This window comes from Coloeus monedula, assembly GCF_965178545.1.
Source record: "Coloeus monedula genome assembly, chromosome: 18".
NCBI lineage: Eukaryota > Metazoa > Chordata > Aves > Passeriformes > Corvidae > Coloeus > Coloeus monedula.
In genome coordinates, this window is record NC_138798.1 from 5,654,741 (window position 1) to 5,674,754 (window position 20,014).

The 20,014-nt window shown below is 47.5% G+C and overlaps 1 protein-coding gene across 1 annotated transcript in view; it reads right to left on the reverse strand.

The window, feature by feature from the left end:
• Nucleotides 1–1,633: 1,633 nt before the first annotated feature.
• Nucleotides 1,634–20,014, reverse strand: part of MN1 (MN1 proto-oncogene, transcriptional regulator) — a 34,171-nt gene continuing 15,790 nt past the window's right edge. Inside the window, exon 2 of the mRNA XM_082293491.1 lies at nt 1,634–5,973. Coding sequence (XP_082149617.1) covers nt 5,786–5,973 — 188 coding nt within the window. The 3' untranslated portion in view covers nt 1,634–5,785. The remainder of the gene's footprint in view (nt 5,974–20,014) is intronic.

The window sequence follows — 20,014 nt, forward strand, 5'->3', positions numbered from 1 at the left end:
GCTGCTGGCAGAAGCAAGGAGCCTTTGCACAGTGGGAGATCTGGGAGCCAAGAAACGGCCTCGTGTGCTGGAAGAGCCGTGTGAATCCAACCATTAACAGAGCTCGTGGTCAGTTTTACTGAACAACTAGGACAAAGCAGGAGCAGTGCTGAGCAGGGCTGGGGGCTTGGGGAGCTGCCCTGGGGGCTGCTCCCACTGCCCAGCGGCTCCGGGCATGGTCCAGCCCCTCTGGGCAAACTCCAGTGACAAGAGGAGAAAGAGAGACACTGCCACAGAGAGACAGCACACAGAGAGCAGGACAGCCCCAAGAATCCCCTTGGCAGCATCTGGGCAGAGCTGCATGGACATCTCCACCACCCAGTAGCAAAGAGGGTACCAACAACCTCAGGGTACAGACAGGGCCACCACCCTGCAGTGCCTCTGAGGACAGGCTGGGGGGTGATCAGGACTGCCAGCAGGAATGAGGAACACCAGAAGCTTTTGCTGCCCAACCAGTCCTCAGTCTCATGGGGGAACTGCCTGGGCAGAGGGGAAGGTCTTATCTTCTGTGGGCTTCCCTGCAGAGCAGGGACTGCACAGCTGCCACGAACGCTGCCTTTCTTCCTCCCTCAGGATCACAAAGAAGTAAGACTTAAAAACCACCACTCCTGCTGGGTGGAGGGTCACCATTGATGGCAGAGAGGAAATGGGAAAGCAAAGTGCACCCCAAACCTCCCGGGAGCCCCAGGGAGCCACACGTCCGTGAGGGTTTCCCCAGATCATGGGCAAATTTGTACCATCACGAGGCTCAGGACTTACATGAATATGATGAACAGTATCAGTTCACATCCCTGGGGAAAAAGGACTTACTACAAAAATCAACAAACCTGGTATGAAATATAGAGTAGCCACCATTAACATCATATTTATTGTTATTTAGTTGCTCAGTAAAACATATACAGATATGTACAATATGCAGGAATACAGAAGACTGCACTTTACATATTAAAAAAAAAAAAGAAAGAAAAGTAACACTCAATTTCATGAGCTATTGTCACAGTCTTCCAACCAAGCATTTAGGAAATGAATTTAACAAGAATAAAAAAAAAAAAGGAAAAAAAAAGAAAAAAAAAAAGATTACAGGATTGCCTAACACACAGCAGAGTCAAGTTTTCATATTTTACATGTGCAATAACATTTTTCAGAAGAGTTTGCTAATGCAGTACGGATTACCAGTGTTTTGAGGTTTTTTTTTTCTTTTCCATGAACCAAATTTAGTACAAAGAAATAACATCCTTTTGCTTAAGGCTGTTTTAAAGCTGTAATATTCTTGGGTAGTGAATAGTGATAAAGTTATAACTGCCGGAAATCAGAGCCTGCAGTTTCATCAGTCAGAACCTATGAACGGATGGACTCAAAGCAACAATTTTAATAGAGAATTTCTAAGACAAAATTAGGCTATTTCCTCCATTAGCCTTAAGCATTAAAGAAGAAATAATTCTATAAAAATGGGTTATGCTCTTACACACCATCCCTTGAACAACTGTGAATCCAGTAGCTGACAAAACCTTACACTGCAGCTTAACAAAAATAAGTCAAATGTACCAGTTTGGTTTCTATTGTCCCCACCCTCCCAGTGCCCATCCCACCGCTGTGCTCACCTCATCTCTTCCACCTCCCAAAACTGGAACTTTTTGCCTTATTGGTGGTGCCTGGAAGTCCAGTGCCAATCCCAGGTTCCGAAGGGCCAGCCAGCCCCAGGGTGACCATGGAGACCAGAGGACCTGCACAACTCCCCAAGTGATCCAGGTGACAGAATTCTGGTGCTCATCCCCTTCCACCCTCACACTGTGAAAACCTTAAATAACAAGCCTAAGGCCCCTTACTGATGCTCAAACAGCAGAGAGCAGGTAACCCCAAGAGAATGTGATCTAGAGAAAATGCACAAGAGTATTTAATAAATCAGGCCTATTCTGTCCTTTTTTGGCAGAGGTATTTTATCACTGCTCCCAATTGAAATGCAAGAGAAATTTTGCTCAGTTTGCTACGACATTGTAACTTGCAGACTAAGCACAGGGTTTCTTTTAAGAAACACAGAGGGAGCCAGGGCACAGGGCCAGGAGATGGGGGATGTCCTGGCTCCCCCGACCCAGCCCCGAGGCTGCGTGGGAGCCTCCGGCGCCAGGCTGGCCAGGGAGAATCCCCACGGCAAAAGGCAAAGCCACATTTTAGCTGTTGTTCACAATCCAAAGCAGATTGTGCATCGTACCACCGGTCTTTGGCTTCTTGTACAACTGTCCCCCATCTGGAAGCCATGTAGGACACACAGGCGGGAGGGAGGTTTCACCCTGGCATTTGGGGAACATGGATCTGATAAAATTCCCTCCCTGTTCACCCAACTCAGCCCCCAAAAGAAGCGAGATTTGGGCACAGGGCTCTGCAGCAAGCAGAGGTCAGACCTCAGTGCAGCTCAGCCCTCCCACTGTTCCCTCAGTCTCCCACTGCTGTCTGTGCCCGAGTTTCCCTCTTCACAAGAGTGCAACTTACCTCTTCCACAACTGGCTTTTACCTACAGCTCCCAAACATGTTTCAGTTGGAATATTATTATTCAGAAAATGACATCATTTCCATTCTTACCATGTCAGGCCATGCTGACACTTCACGCGTGTTAAAAAAACTGATCAGGGCATTCAGTGTAAAATTAATGGAGAAAATGGGTACAATTAAATTACTGCAGGTACCACCAACTCTGTGACAAAGCTTGAGCCTTCTGTATATGCTGTCAGTACCACACCCCCAGGTGATGAGCACGACATGATGTCTGTTCTGGTCAGAAGGTAGAGTTTCTGTTCTGATCTTTGGCAAAAAGCAACAAAACCCTAGAAACACAGGTTTGGTTGGTCCTGGCATCGCCAACAGCTGCCTCAAGCAGAGCTATTTCAATCTAGATCAAATGGACAGGAGGTTAGCAAGAGGAGTGTGTGTGACTGTATGATTCAGTACAACTCCACGGCCAGCAAGCCCAGCACAGGCAGCCACTGCCTTAACTCCTCACTCTCTGACCTTCCCGAGCCCGCACTGCACCCACCACCCGCAGCAGAGACAGCGGTGGCCAGGTGCCACAGCTCCCACGGCTCCACAGCTCCTGCAGACACAGCCCCTGGCCCCAGGACACCCTGGCCTCCTCATTTCACAGGATTCCACTGATATTTAAGGAATTGCTTACGCTCTGCATTTCCATAAGCAAGTGAGAAAGCAAGTTCAAGTGGATGAGAACAACACTCCAGGAGAGAAGCACAAGCTGCTGAGAATGAGCCAGCAGAACTGGGTGGTGAGACCAAGCCACCACAGTTCCACTCAAATGGGGATTTCTCTTTAAAAGCATCTGAACTCGGTGTTCCCTGACAGGTTCCTTCCCATGGCACAGGGTGTGCATCCCTGACCTCAGGAAGCCTGAAAAACCTGTTCTCTTCAGTGCAGCAGGAAAAACTAAAAACAAAGCACAAGGCAAGGGGCTGCACTCTGAGCAGGAATGCCACCAGACTATGAACTTGGCCGAAATTTCCAGCTGTAAGTGATGGAACACAGTATGTACCGTACCAGCGTCACCCCAGGGCCCCCTGCTGCAGACTGAGCCCTCCACAGCAGCACACCTGCTCTGCCAGGCACAGAACACCCGTGCTCTGCTGACAGGATTTAAAATCAAACATGTACTTAGGTAAGCCAGGACTTCAGGAATCACAGGCAAAGAGGCACCTTCCAGAAGGGAGCTGGCAGTGATTACTAGGAGATACTTTACTGGGGACGGTGACATTTTATTGCAGGTGTGGGAGGAGCTCTGTGCTCCTGGTTGCACACCCTGACAGAGGTACAAACCATCCCAGCTTTTTGATCCAAACCAAGTGGGTGTGAGGCAGCTCCACAGCCAGTTGCTTCAGGATGGGCAAAAATCCTCATCCTCGTGGAAGCTCCAGCTTTAATACAAAGTAAAATAATATTGAAAACCAAGATTAAAAACTATCCAAATTTATCCAAAGTCAATTCATTGACCAGACCCATAAATCAATCCATGCATGGTTAATAAGAGCACATTCAAATCACATTTCCAAACACTGTGAGTCTCTCTGAAGCCACATACGACCGAGAGTGAGGATTCCAGACCACCCTTGGCTTTTTAGGCAGAATTTCCTCTCCACTGGTGTCTACTGAGAATATTACGTCAAAATAATTAAAGACCCAGCACAATCATCAAAGATAAAATATAAAGCAGTCTTCAACTCTGTCCCTTCAGCAGGGACACATTTGTGAAATCATGAATAAATAACCCTAGAGAGGCCAACCTTTATTCCACAACCACAACCAAACCCTCCAGTGCTGTTCCTGAGCTCCAGGAGCTGTGGGAGGTGAGCTGCTGGCACGGGGCAGGACGGGGCCACTCCTGGGCACAGAGACAAACAAATAATGGACAGTGTTACATAAAACTACCGGAGAATCAGCCCATCGTGTCAGTCGTGGGTTTATCTGGTTTGCTTCCAACTTTCATCTCGAATGAGCATTATCTAGCCCAAGCAGGAAAGTATGGCTTTCCTTTTATTGTGTGCATCCAGCAACGCTGTTCTTCAGTGCGTGGCAGAAATGGGGCCTTGAACGAGAGTTTGGGGGCTTCCAACATGAGGTCTCCCTGCCCTGGCAGATTAGGAAATGCTGCCCCTGGGCACACAGTCCCTTGCATCCTGCAACCTGGGCTGTCCCTGACCCCTGCCACTGCACTGGGACCTGTTGTGGCAGGGGCTGGGGAACCCCCAGACAAGTGCAGGGGACACTGGACCCGCTGCCAATCAACAGAATCTCTTTGCAGCTTAAAATGGGCAAAAAATGGGCAGGGAGCAGGGGATTCTCTTCTCCAGTATCAATAAACTGGGAACTGCAGGAGCACCACCAGGCCCAGGCAAGCAAGATGGAGCCTGGGCCTCTGGAGGAGGAGATAATGAGTCTTGACCATTAAGCAAACTTACTACTAGACTTTTTTTAGAAAAACCTCTCCATACCTTCCCTGCTGCGCCTGAACCAGCCCATTCATGACAGAGCTCCATCCCAGGGCTGTGCCCAGGTACACAGAGGAAGGAGCATCCTGGCCTCACCAGGAGGCACAGAGCAAAACAAGGCTGAACCTTTCTAATAGCAGAGCCTCATTCTCTCAGGAAAGGGCAGGTCCATGCCTGAACATTCAACAGAGCATCAACTGCTTGGTTTGTGACTGGCAAAGGCTGGGTGTCACTATAACATATGATTTAATGCTGACCATTTCGCTTTCACTGGTGTTTATTCCTGAACTGCTGCTCCTCAGGATCACCATCCTAATAAGCACTGAACAAAGCAAAACAAAACAAAACAAAACAAAACAAAACAAAAAAAAACAAAAAAAAAAAAGAAAAAGAAAAAGCAAATGAGGAAGAAAAGGAGGAGGAGGAGGAAGAGGAGAATCTTTGTCTTATTATGACATACGTGACTTGGACACACACTGAGATGAAAAAGGAAAAGGCCTCATCTATAAATGTATGCCAAGGTTACAGAATAATGGGAAAAAGTGGTCTAGCAGGAAAATCTTAAGCAAAAGTGTGCTAACTGCAGAAGGGTTAACACTGGTAACATACTGTGGCAGAAGATTAAAAAAAAGTTGAGGTTTACTTTAAATTAACCCTTTCCAGTCCATATGCCACTAAGCAGGTACCAACCTAGAAAAATAGTCCACCTAGCAGTAGCGGCCCTTTGAAATTAAAAAAAGAAAAAAAATAATTTCTTTTGTTCAAGTCAGGGCAGCCACAAAAGTCCCGAATCTGTTGGAGATGTCCGAGTGCAGGGACCTCCACGTCGGCACCGCAGTCCGGCCCTTCGCCTCGCCCACGTCGTCCGTGCAGTGGACCGAGAGGCACTGCAGGTGGGTGCCCGTCTGCGCCGCCGCCGCCGAGGTCTTGCTCGGGGGAAGGTCGTGGGCTGGAAAGGGTTCACAGAGAAAGGTTAGGAGACCTGTGACACGCAACCCCGTCAACTCACAGCCTTCCAGTGGTGTTGCCACACCCTCTCTCCCCACCTGCCACACCCCTTCTCCTGCACCCCCCGGCTCCGCTCTGGAGATGCCGAGTCACCACCACCACCACCACCGTATGGCTCCCCCTCCCCATCCTGAAGGGAGATCCCGTGCCTGGTTTTTCACCGGGCCAGAAGAACACCACCTGAGAGAAACCAGGCTATGTCTGAACGCCGGGGATGGACCCGGGACCGATGAGTGTGTCCTAAGACCGAAGCAGAATCAGGAGCTCTCCTCCCCCGCGCACCCTCTGCTGCTGGAAACAGATGCTGAAACACCTCCAAGCAGGAAGCAAGCCCCGAACCCTCCATGCCCTCGTGGTCAGTCCCAGCATCAGTCTCCCTGTTCCCCTCTTTTAAAGGAGCACCGTGATAATATTTTTCTTAACATTTCTTTCATTTTAGGACTTTGTATGATCTTTAGCTATCATTAGTTTCTGTTAACCACAGAAATACAAGACTTTAACTGACACAATCTAAACAATGTCTCTGGGCCATTTTCCTCTGGATTTTACAGTTAATGTGAAGAGTAGCTAAAATGGGTGGAACATGATAAAGATGCCAAAAACCAGCTGTGAATGTTTAACATCTCAGACTTTTCCTCCCATCACCTTTCTCCCGTTCCACAAAGCCAAGCAGTGAGGGTACCACACTTCATGGGGCAACGCATATTACTTTCACTGAAGCTCCTGCTATACCAGATACAAAACCGTAACTGAACAGCTTGTTACACAATGATATTAAAAAATAATGCTAAACTAGCCTGGAAATCCCTGGTTTAAACTGGAAAAGGCTTTTAATGCTTGATTATAACAGGATGTCAAGAGATGCTCATATCTAAAACAGAATAACAACACCACACAGAACTACCAAGAACCTGGGGATGTAATGCCACAAATGCTGGGAGAAGGAACCAGGCTCCAGAGCAGCGCTGCTGCCTGCTCAGCCCTGCTCTGTGTTAATGCAAATGCACAAAATCCACACAGCTCTGCTGCACACCTCAGCCGGGCCCCGCACTTGCTTTTCTCCAGACACCCTCCTGCGCTGCTCCAGTCAAGAATCCAGCAGCAGCAGGGCAAAGGTACTCACGCTGTCTACACTCAGATGGATTCCAGCTCCCTGCAGTTGGTGTTGGGTGTTTTCAGCCAGTTTTGATAAACAGGCAGCACCGAGGGGCTGAGCAGAAGCATGGAGCAGAGGCCACTGTGTTATACCTGAAGTTCCAGCAGGCAGAGAGGTGTTGGCACAGATGCCTTCCCAGCACATGGAGCTTCTACTCTTCCTTCCTGTCACCCCTGAGTCCCATTGCTTTGGGAAAACCACAGGGCAAAAACCCCAGACTCCCTGAATAACTGCTATTTGATCACGTGTTCAATTAAACTTACTGTCCCAAATGCAAATATACCTCTGAATTTTGTTTTTTTATAAAATATTCAAAACTCAGATGGGATTGTGCAGAAAATTGTGAACAGGAAATATTTTCCTTATTGTATCTGTTCACAAGACACACAGTACCCACTGTTTTTATTCTTAGGTCTCCCTGACTGCACAGGACATGCTGGGCTCGGCACAGGAAGAGCCAGCGCCTCGAGATTAGTCCTTGTGACAGCAGCTCTCTTCCTCTCCTCCAGAGAAAGAGGAAAGAGTCCCACAGCTGAACTGCTGCCACAAGGGGCCCAGAGGTCCCAGTGGTGTTTCTGCAAGGGCTGCAGGAGACCCCCCACAGCTGAGGACTCCAACAGCCAAGGCAGAGGCGGCACACTCTGAGGCTGGGATCGGAGCCAGAGCTCTGCTGCACCAGCTGTGCAGGCACCCCAACACCTTGAACAGAGCAGGTCCTCAGCAACGACTACGTGAACAAGTTCATGTGCCACAAGCAACTGAAGAAGAAAAAATTAGGCTTATTTGCTTGTAAATCAGCAAATTATTTCTAAGCCATTTGCCGTGGATAAAATTCATAAGCAAACTACTGATAAAGAAATCAAAGCAAAATCTATCCCACAGGGATGAACAGGATTCATTGGCTTGAGAGGAAAACTTAAGTAAAAGAGGTGAGCAGGAACTGAGCCTCAGTTTGCAAAGCCAATACTGACTGCCACTGTCCACATGAGCCTTGCTCGCCATGGGACACCACTGTGGGAGCTCCAGCTCTCCTGTCTATCGTTAACGAGCACAGAAAATGACGTATTCAAATCCAAAACAAAGAGGGCTCACAGCAAAGCTTGCACTGGCACAAGAATTCTCAAAGCCAGTCTGGATGGTAATTTTCAGTGCAATTTACTTTTTTCCAGTATTTCTGTCTTGACAAAGGTATGACACTTTCCAGAAAAAAACCTTTGTAGCAAAAAATTAAAAGTTGTGCTGATCCACCTGATGAGAATTATGTTCTTAAGCATGAGATATTGCCTGATGCTTATCCAGTACAGTAACACTCTCCCAGCAGACCTGTTTCACCAGCCATCCTCTCTGCCTCCTCCCTCCCTCCCTCACAGCCACAGTGTCCCTGCACTCCCCAGCCACGGTGCCCATGGTCCAGAGCAGTTCTGTTAGCTGCGATGGACATGACTCGGAGCATTAGAATTAGTCAGGTAATGCAAGATGGTGTCACCACATCTTTGCCTCGCAGCTGCCAAGTTCCAGATAAATCATTGTCAGTCATGAAGTACCTCACTGAAAGCACGGAATTTTCAAACAAATTATCTTTAAACTGCACAGCTGCCTCTATTAGCAACTACTGCAAGAAATGTGTGTTATTAAAAAAAGCAGAACGCTTCTAATAAGGGCCATCCTCCACACCCAAGATCTTGAGATGGTCTGGGTGGAGACTTCCCCTCCAAACCAAAGGACACGACACGAACCCGGGACCGAGAGAAGTACAACTCCCCTGCGCAAAGGACAGCGCGTGCCACTTGGGAACAGCAAATGCTGAAGCAGAGGTAAGAAATCAAACATCAGATGTAAGCTCATGTCATGTTCACATGAAAGGCATGAAACTCAAAGCAGTAAAGTGACCAAAGACCAAAAGAACTCTGGAAACGGCTCACCCATGATGGTGTCCTTCCCCACCGCTGCTGGTGATGCTGTGGTGGTCCCAAGAGCCAGTTTGCTTTTAGGAAGAGCTTCTGACCAAGCTTTACCCCGCCAAACACATTCCAGCCATTCAGCCCCAGACAAACAGCAAGAAGAGAGCGTCCGGCCAGGCTCCCCAGCCTCCCTCCAGGCCCGACCCTCTGCTCTGACCTTGCACATTTAGGAAGCTGCTCTTTCGTTCTGCTCTACTTTGCAAAGGCACACAGCCTTCGAAAACAAAAGGTTGCTGTTTGTTTGTTTGTTTACACAGCATTAATGGCAGCATGGTGACTAACCCAGGAGCCTGGCCAGCAGCGTTGGAGCCTGCAGCTGGGACACAGAAAGAGAACCAGGAGTTCTGCTCAACAGAAAAATTCAATACACACACTACAGACTGCTTTTCCATACCAGCTCAGGAAAAACACATTTCTCTAGTGAGGTTAGACCCTGGCACTCACCTTGCTCTGCAGACACTGTGTGTACACACCTTCAGTCCCTCCACCAGCTTCCTTCTCCCTTTTTTGTGAGCCTCACTGAGCAGTTAAGCTGCTCCATAAAGCCTCTTTCATCATGTAGCATCTTCTTATGCATTATTAAAAAATAAACGTGTTCTCTTAACTGTGACAACCCCATTGAGCACCGTGCAAACTCAGAGGTGTCCCAATTTTTAAGTAACATAATCCCATTAAAAACAAGTTCACCTCCACGGCTACCGCACGTTGCATGCATCTTCTCGTCAGAGAGGAGGCTAATTGAGGGAGGGCTGGTGTAGCCAAGGCAACTGCAGATGCTACACGGGGAGCTGATGCTGCTCTTCAGGTGCTGCTTATGCCATCCTTCTCATTTTTGCCAAAATCACCACCAACAAAAAGACGGAAAGCAGAGAGACATAGGAATGAGAGCACAGACACAGTCTGGTAGGGGTCTGGTTGGGAGTGGGTTCCACTCCACATTTCAGTGTTCCTGTGAGATTGAAGTGACAAACAGGAGGTGAAGATCCCTAGAATGGCTCCTTGCCCCAGGGCTCATCCCTTACACTTCTTCACCGCTCTGACACAGCCTCAGCCGCCCGCGCTGCCCAGGGTCCGGCTGCCCGGCACAGCACGGCCCCGCCGCCGCCCTCGATGGTCAGCCAAGCGTGAAGGCCCTGGATTGCTACTGATCTTGTTAAGGCTGAATCTGAGGATTTGGCCAATAACACTATATTCCCTGATCAGAGATCTGTTTCCCCTCTACCATCTGATAACCACTCTTAAAGGACGCGTTAATGAGCTTCCGTTCACTCTGTGCCCGTTAAGCAGAGGCCAAGCTACCGTAAGAGGGAATAGATTTGAGTAATGATCCCTTATGAGGCAGCAAACCTACATATAGTGTTTAAAATTATTCCCTTAGGACAAGATGTTTTTCACCAAATCTCCCACATGACAGTTTGACATATTGGTTCAGGCACATAGCTCTGCATTTGTACACAGCACAGAAGCATCTTTTTTCAGTTTTTGAGAAAAATAAGGTCTGAAAACATTTCATGTTTCCCTGGACACTGGACCTAGTCTCCACAGATTAATTTATTCCTGAAATTGTATTTTTAAACACTCCCAAAATTTTACTTTTAAACACATCTAGTTCATTTGTGTTGATAAACAATCTCCTTCCTCACCTCTGCAGCACTGACAAAGTCCTAGACAAAGGCATTTGCTTGACCCTGGAATAAAAGGAGGCAACGGCTTGCATTTGTTCATAGACACAAACATGGCATCTGCCACCTGCTTACACCATAAACTTGCACCACTTTCAGGTGCCTTCACCCCTGGCAACCTGTGCCCACTTCGGGCTGGATGTCTCTATGTTCCCAACGCTTGAAAGGCACAGGCTGCCTCTGGTCCTGGACTGGCAGCACCCAGCTCTGCTGACACTCGAGGAAAAGCCCTAACTAACCATTACTAGAACATTCCTCTTACTTTGATTTTACTTCTTCATTTATTCTGTGTAATCCCTGCCCGTAGGACATGTAAAGGTGCTGCTCTCCCCTGCTGCTCTCTGCTCTGTATGCACAGAATTCAGTGTTGGTGGTTAAGGTGAACAGCTGATGCCAAGGACTCATCACAACGAGCTCAGCGGAAATGAGGACAGGTGACTCCTCACGTTGCTGACCAGAAGCGCTCTGCAGAGACACCCCAGCTCCCAGATATCGGCCACATCTCACTCGATGACATTTCAAGAAGCCATTTGGCTTGGTCAGCCCCTCAATTTATTGTCAAGGCCCAGCCAGCTGAGCACTCTCTGAGAGCCTTTCTCACGAAAGGAGGGAAGGCTCTTCATCAAACATGCGTGCACAGTGCTGAGCACCGTCCCACAGCACTCATATATCCCACAAACCAGGATTAAAGCTCCGACTTCGCTGCAATACAGACGGGACGGCACTCACCCAAAGGCATGGCACGCCCAGGCTAACAGTCTGTTCACCCTTAATGCTGCTTGCTGCCCACCCTTTCATCAGCCCATCAGCTCTGACAGCATCCTCTGGTCCTCACAGCCCCTTCCTCCACAGACAGCTTGATTAATTGGAGGTGCCTGAGGCTCTAAAGGGAGCGTGTATCAGCCCATGCTGCAGAGATGTTTATTTTGTTTTCAGTGGTCTCCAAGCTGGCATGGGGCTTCATCAGAGCTCGCTGCTTGCACAGAATTCAGATAACAGGAGACACACAGTGCTTGCTGCAAATACATATTTTTCTTTTTTCTCCCTTGACCTCTTTTCCTGCTCCTGTTTTCACCAGGAGCAATGGAAGGACGTGCAAGCCACGACAGGGAGGCTGCCCAAACCCACAGCAGCGTTAAGAGTTTGCTGTCAGGCTGTAGGGTTACAGTCAGACTGTGAGCCACATGCTCACAGAAAGAAACCGAAGAAACTGGTGAAAAAAATGTGAAGTAGGAAAAATGCTAACCCTATCAATGGAGAAGGTGGCACTTATCTTACATGTAGCATGACCTTGAAGACACAGAATGAAGGATGTGTGGATGAGGACAATGACATTGCTGTTCTAAAAACCACATTCCCTCTACTGTGCCAGGAGGAGACAAGAGATGGGGAACACACTGCTCCCCACCTTGCTGCCACTGCCCAGCAGGAGAGCAACACGCCACCATGGCTTCACAGGCAAGTGTGAAACTGCCTACACCTATTTATTTCTCTGGAGGCTACTGTTAAATCACTGTTTTCCAGCTCTATGACTCTCCAAGAAGAAAGGCAAGCTCTGCATCCCAGGAGAAGCCAGAAGCTCTGGCCCTTGGGACAGCAACAGCTCCTGTACCTTGCTAGATGGCCACAGGGACAACGGACTGTTTCTAACTCATATCCTTCCTCTCTTTTGGCTACCTTCAGTTCCTCTTTTCAGTTTAACACACTGACTCTCAGGCTGGCTTCCCTGCAAAACACAAACCACAGAGGGGGGTCCTGCCTACCCCCCAGCGAAGTGGCTGATGTCGGGGTTTGGTTCTCACAGAACAAAAGACCATTCTGGCAAACCAGGTCCCAGCCCAACTGCAGTGCTGCTGTCTGCCAGTGTGGTCCTGCCCACCCCATGCAGGTGAACCACTGCTCATCTGTGACAGACACGGAAAGCTGAGCTTCCAACCAGGGCCTAACCCAACCGCTGGGCTCCGAACTGCTGGTCAGCTCTCGGTGCCATCACCAATACTGTGCTCTCCTCAGCTCTGCACAGTATGAGAACTGTGGCCCTGCCCAAGCAAGGAAAACCAGCTTTAAAAATCAAACCAAATCAACCGCCACCAATAGTCAAACAATGTCTGGACAATTCCAAGAGAAAATAAATGGGAGTCCAGCAACTGCAGCGCATTTCAGCACAGCCAACTCAACATTTACAACATCCATATGCTGCCATCCAAAACCAGTGAAGCTGGGGAGCTCCAAGTTATTTTCCAGGGTCTGTCCTTCTCCCCCCTCAAAAAATCTGAACACTTCTGCTCATCTCTGGAAGGAGTGAACTGTCTAAGCCCCACCCACCAGCTCCATCACACTGACACTCAGACCCAGCACTGGGAAGAGGCTACAACCAGCTTCTCCCACATAACCCCTCCTTCCAAAGGGCTGTGGCTGCCCGGACATGTCCCTGCCTCTGAATCCAGCCCCCAGGTGAGAAGACCACCTCCATGGCAGGAAAGAATATTGGCTGACTGATCCTGTATTTTCTGTGCTGCTGGCATACATGACCTGCTTGCACTAACTAAATGCTCTGAGCCTATTTTCACTAAGAATGACAAATGACACATCTGTGATGAGTAAGGAAATGCTGGGTTTTGCTTTCAAATTTATTTCGTATGTACGCAAACTATCACATGACAGCTTTACACACAGCTCCAGCCCATGCAAAACCCATCTCCAGACTGCCAGAATGCACAAGCAAACAAAAGGTTTTCCATAAAATCCAAATTTTCTGATTGCACAGAAGTCACATGAAATTGTTCACTAAGCCCCCACTTAAATAAAACCAGTTCTGGACACTGTCTAGGATTATTTCAGGACAGGCCAATATTGAAAAACAATGCTACTTAAACGTTCTGCATTAAATCACCACCTGGACATTTCACACAGAGCAGGCCTCCAAACACAAGATAAAATGCCCACTTTCACTAGCAAGGGAAGGGGTGCACCAATGGATTTGTAAAGGCAGTGAATAGCTCATGATTATGCACAGAGCAAACACAAAAGGAAACACATAAATTCCAGCATTCCCTCATCAGATTTGTGCAAGAGCTTTTGACACAATTGTGGGGAGAAAAATAGATATTACAGTAACAAGTAGGATATTTAAGCCCTGCGGATTATACCTGGAAAACTATTTTCCTTAAGTGAAAACAGAATGAAAGACGAAGATTCCCTTCAAAGAACTTTGTGGTCATTTAGTTTCAGGACACAAATTAAATGAGCACTTGTTAGACAAGCATAAGAAGGGAATTAGCTCTGGAATATTATCAGTCTCTTGTGAGGCTCAGATACAGCTGGCCAAAGACTTTTAGGTGTTTTGTCACCTTGCTCCCCAAGAGCTCCCCCAAGGACCTGTGTTCTCACATCCCAAAGCCAGATCTGAATCCATCCTGGCTGCCAGGGCCAGGGATCTGCTTGGTCCTTCCATCTCCTCGCTGGCTCTGCCCGCAGTTCCCGGAGGTGCCTCTGCCCCATCTATAACTCACAATTACGAGAGACAGTAACACAAAACTGCCACAGGCAAAGTCAATCTCTCCCAGGGGCCTCACACATCTGAGGCTCCTGCACACCAAGAAACGGTGATCATGTGCAGTAATGCTTGGGGTTAAACCACACAAGTTCAAGGATATTCCTGAAAATACAGTGGGAGTTTACCAAAGGCTAACATTAGTGAGAAGAACCAGCATCAAGGATCATTAGCTCTTTTATGCCATTTATTTATAGCCTACCTTGAAACACATCCCATTTCTCTTTAGGACACCTACAGCTGAAGTTTGGCGTTTCAGGGGTAAATGAGGAGACTTTGGGAAACAGTGTTCATGACAACAAAAGGTGCTCAAGCAACTCTGCCACTCACAGATAAGAGAAAAGTGAGACCAGAGACCCCAGGTCAAAGCTGGTACCTGCAGAGACACAGTTCAGAGATGGACAGAACAGGTTGAATAGGGCTCTAAGCACCTGGTCTAGTGGAAGGTGTCCCTGCCCCTAGCAGGGGCGTGGAATGAGATGAGTTTTAAGGTCTCTCCCAGCCCAAACCATTCTGTGATGCTACGGCACTCCTTGACCTGCTCTGTGCTCAGCAGCACTGACTGCTTGACACTCGACACTTCAAAAACAGGAGGTTCCAAATCACTGTTTGCAAGTCCCTTGCAAGTAATTTACAGGCAGATTCTAAAGAATCTGCAAGAAATAACTTTAAAAAGCAGAATTGTCAGGAGGCCTAAGCTTCTTAAATAAAAGGGTCAAAATCTCTGCTGGAAAACATTTATGTGCTGGCAAATCAGACTGAGAGCTGATACTATCAATACAGCACTTCCTGGGCAAATTCTTGCTAGATAGATCTATTCTGATGCAGAAAAATCCCGAATTCTGGTATACCCCAAATTTTGACTACAGAAAGAGATAGAAATGTCATTGTCATATAATGGATTTGGCATATTCAGAAACATCGCCTAAAGCAGCAAAAAGGTGTGGTGATTGAGCTGGGGCCCAGAAATCTGATGGAGGAACAGGGTTTGATTGAACAGCATGTTTAAAAATTAAATCCAGCTGAAGGAAAAGAAAAAAAAATCCTCAGAAGAAATGCATGACCATGTGAGGAGGAATGGCAGTGAGGGAAATTCAGCATAAAAAAAACCACGCAAAGAAACCTGGCGTTCTTAGGTACGGCTGTAAGTGCCACTATTAGGATAAGAAAAATACAAGCTCATCTTTTACTTCCAATTGTCACATCACTGTGGAGAGTCTTCATGAAATTCTCAGAATAGCAACGAATCAGGAGCAAACAGCTGTTCAAGCAGGAAAGTCACAGGTAGACAGACTTTCCTTGCTTCAACAAAAAATTAACTCCAAAGTTTCACAGGACAGTAAATCAACAAAATGGGCCTGTACAACACAGGACGAACAGTCTCATCTTCCAGCCCAAAGCTGATATACGGGCCTGTGTTCTCCTTCCGGCCATATGCTCATGTGATTTATGACCCACAACAATTTCAATACTCCTGGAAAATGAAAGAACAGCAGACAATCAGTTCATCCCACTACGCTGGGGATTGTGTGGGCTCTGGCCTGCAGCACCTCCCCTGGGAGTGGGGGCCAGAAGCACCAGCTGCCCCTGTCAAGAGCAGGGGAGGGCACGGGGCTGAGCAGCACCCAAGCACTGGCACAGGGAGCACAGCACATCCCCAGGACTTCACTGCATGGAGCAGCCCACAGGGGCTCCAAGAGAGCTGCAGAGGGACTTCTAACCAGGGCCTGGAGTGACAAGATAAGGGGAAATGTCTTCCTTCTGAGAGAGCGCAGGGTTAGATTGGATACTGGGAAGAAATTGCCCAGAGAACAAGTTGCCCAGAGAAGTTGTGCCTGCCCCATCTCTGGAAGTGTTCAAGGCCAGGCTGGATGGAGCTTGGAGCAACCTGGTCTAGTGAAAGGTGTCCCTGCCCAGAGTTGGAATGAGATGACCCTTCCAACCCAAGTAATTCTCTGCTTCTCTTCTATGAGTTCCTGTCCCATTTGCAACTATGGCTGTTTGTGACAACTGCTGTTAACCTGGTCTAGTTTACAGAACATCCCACTAGCAGGGCATAAGGACCTTGAAATCTCTACCTGCAACTGTCCCAGGCAGGGCACTGCCTGCAATGCAAACACTGCCAAACCGGGCAGGATTCAGCTCTGCAGCACCTGCTTTGCTGCCACAACACAAATGCAAAGGCATCACCAAACAAACAAACAAAATCCTCCACCCCACCCTGAATTAGGCTTTTCCTTTGCACAGGTGGGGTGAAGTGCAAGTTCAACAGCTTGAGTCATACAACCAAAACTTCACCCAACCCCAGCCATCACAGCAGCATCAGTTGGGGCTGACGCACCTGTGAGCCACCACAGAGCACATGGCTGAGAGCCTATGAGATACCAAGTCTACCAGCACAACATCAGAACTGGTTTTTCTGAAGCCAAGGGCACCCAGACTGGTCTTTAGGTAACTTCTGAGTGACAAACCCAGCTTACGTGTCTACTCCAAGGCATGTCTCTGAACAGCAGCATCCTCCCCTCCATGGATGAACATTTTGTCCACTGGGAAACGTGCCAAATAACTCAGGTATCCATAACAGTACTGCAATGAGTTCTGCTATCTGACATCCGTCTCAGGTCTGGATCCGTGCAGTTTCATCTCCCAGCAGCAGAGCTGCCAAGGCAGATGGGCCAGCTAGGCTTCAATAAGGGGGTGAGCAAAACGGCATCAGGAGCACCCATTACCCACAAGACCACAAGGATAGAGGGATGGAGTCTGAGCTCAGTGTCTTAAAGTACCTGCCTTGCCTCCCTTCCTGCAGGTCTTAAGCAGAAGGCAGCTGTGCTGAAGGAGTTAATCTCGCCTGGAACAACCTATCTCCGGTTTCTCAGAAACTCCAAGGCTGCAGAGCTGGGCTTTCTGCTCCCTGCCTGCTCCTGCCTGCCCTGCCTGCAGCCTGACCCCTGACATTTCCACTCTGCTTCTCCCTGGCATGGAAAACTTAACCATACACAAACAAACAGGTTGGGAGGACAGATAAATGGAAGAGAGGAGGAGAAAAGGAAGATTGCTCAGATTCCTTGTCAAGGCCCTGATTAAATAACAGCAGCACCACCAGACGTGGGTGAGGGGCTGGCATTTATCAGTAAACCCTGAAGTCTACAGCAAGACATCTCTGTTTAATTAATCCTGAAAGGATCCCTTCCCCCTTCTACTTCCAGGGAGGTTTTGAGGATCTCCAAGTTTAAAGACACAGGGAAACCTTTTTAGCTCTTTCCTTACAAAACACAAGGGCAAAACCATAGTCAGGATTTACTAATGCTGTGACAAAGGCTTCCATTGCATGGACACATGCAGGCAACCCCCACTGAGGGGGCATCTTGGATTTAGTCATCCCAGACCCTCTCAGGCAATACACCCATCACATGACAGCTTTAGAGTGACTGGCTGAAAGCCTGCACACACATGATCACAACCAGGCACAGCTCTGCGGATCTCACCTGGACTCGGGGTCTCCTGCTGTTCTTACATGATACCCCTTTCCCCTCGAGGGATAAATCTCTTTCAGTGCTTGATGCAGTTCTACTGTCCCACATTTTTGTCCAGTTTTCCCACGGTGGCATCAACATCACCCAGCAATGGAAGAGACTGCACGTACACATAAAGCAAGACAACCACAAACGCTCTTGCCTCTGGGCTTTCACTTAGCTTGAGGAGGCTTGGGAGGACCTTCCAAGGAACTTCCCATTTCAGGAGGTCCTCTGCCCTTTGAGCCAAGGTGAACACTGTACTAGTGCAGAGCACCACAGTTAAAGCCATCAGCCATGAAGGGCCACAAAGCTGTTAAGTCCCTTCACACCTCAGCAGCAGTGTGAGAGGAGCTCTGCTTCCAGGGCACCTTCATCCCACCACCATGCTCAGAGAGCTGCAAGGTCTCTGAGGGTTGCAACAGCAAAGGAAACTCTGGTCCCTAGAGAGTGGATAGCCCACCAAACCACAAAACAGCTTCCAACAGGAGAGGCCTCAGCAAGCACTTATCAAGGTTTTACACCAATCCTCAACAGGCAGCAGGGCAGGGAGGGCCTGGCAGCAGTGCTCAGGCCCCCAGGTCAGACAGCCACCTTAACCACCATCCACCCGACCATCCATCCAAGCAACCATCCAACCAACGGCAGAATTAGAGAGATTGATTCTTTTTGTGTGGTGTAAGTTGCAAAAAGAGAAAATGAAAAAGTAGAAGAAAATCTCTGTAGTAATGACTTCTGGTCCAATCAAAAGCAAAAGAAGGAGTGGGGGGAAAGGGGAATTTTAAAAGTCTAAGTTCAGATTGTAAAATAAATCTGTATTTCACACCAGCTTTATAAAATTCCCAGGAAAATAAAAAGTCAAAACCAGTTATTTTCTTGAGGATCTATATTCTTAAATACCTGGTTTCAACATAATCTCTTTTAAAAGAAGTACTGGAATGGGGGATGAACTGTGAGGAACTGAAAAATGTCTCTGCCTACCCAAAAAAAAAAATCATTATGCAATGACAAGAGACAATCCAGTCTATAATCAAAGACAGAATCCTGACATGTTCAAAGAGAAAATTATTGTAACAACAGTGACTTTGAAGATGAGAAGGGTTTTTTTGATTGAAACAATGGCCATCAAGATTTTTACTGTAGCAGCCAATGTTTAAATGCACAACTCAGCAGGCTGCATGCCTGCAGGTACACTGAGCACCAACAGCAAAAACCATGAAAAAATAAAACTGTGACACCTACAAAATTCCTACCTAAAGTGGAACCAGGCAACACTCTGAGTGTGAACCACTCATGCCAGGGAGCAAACACTCCTACTGATGGGCATGCTTGTCCCAGGGAGTGAAGCTTTACAGGAAAATTCAAGAGCCTATGTCCCATTAATACAAAACTTGCAAGTTACAAGGCACTACACTAAAATATTTAAATTTTTTGATATCTGCTTCCAGGAAATTGCATATTTGGCTGTAAAAGTCGTGATCTGCACTCTTCACTGAACTACTATGATTCACAGAAAATGAATCACAAAAGGCAAGTTTTGTGACTAAAAAAACAGCTGTTCTGTAACGCACCTAACGAGCAGTATCATATTTGATTGGGAGACTATCGGAAGATGACTTAAAATACCCCTTTCAAAAACAGAATTTGGATTAAGCTCAGTGTTGGTCGGGAGTAAGAGTCAGACAGACTGCCTCACACCTCTCCTGTATTTCACCTTTTAGGGGAAAGCCCAAGCACAGCCCCCCAAAGGGTAACTTGTCACAAAAACGATGCAAAAGCTGCGCAGCATCACTACCACCAAAATTTGTATTTTTAACATGGAGACTTTGAGTTGTATCAATCCTGTCTCTGTCTCCATCACTATGAGCATTGCTTATATGTGGGAACCATTTTATTAAAATGATGAAAACACCAAACAATTTATTTAATAAAAGCATTTTCTCCACTGCAACTCAGGAGTGAAGAGCTGTTCAAAGCAGAGTCTCTCCATCAGCGCTACTCCTTACGCACACTTCTATTCTTACCATTATATTAAAAACCTTTTGCCAAAAAATGAAACAATTAAAAACCATGAATATATGGTTTGGTTTTCTCTTATCTGGAACTGGCAAGCGTTCC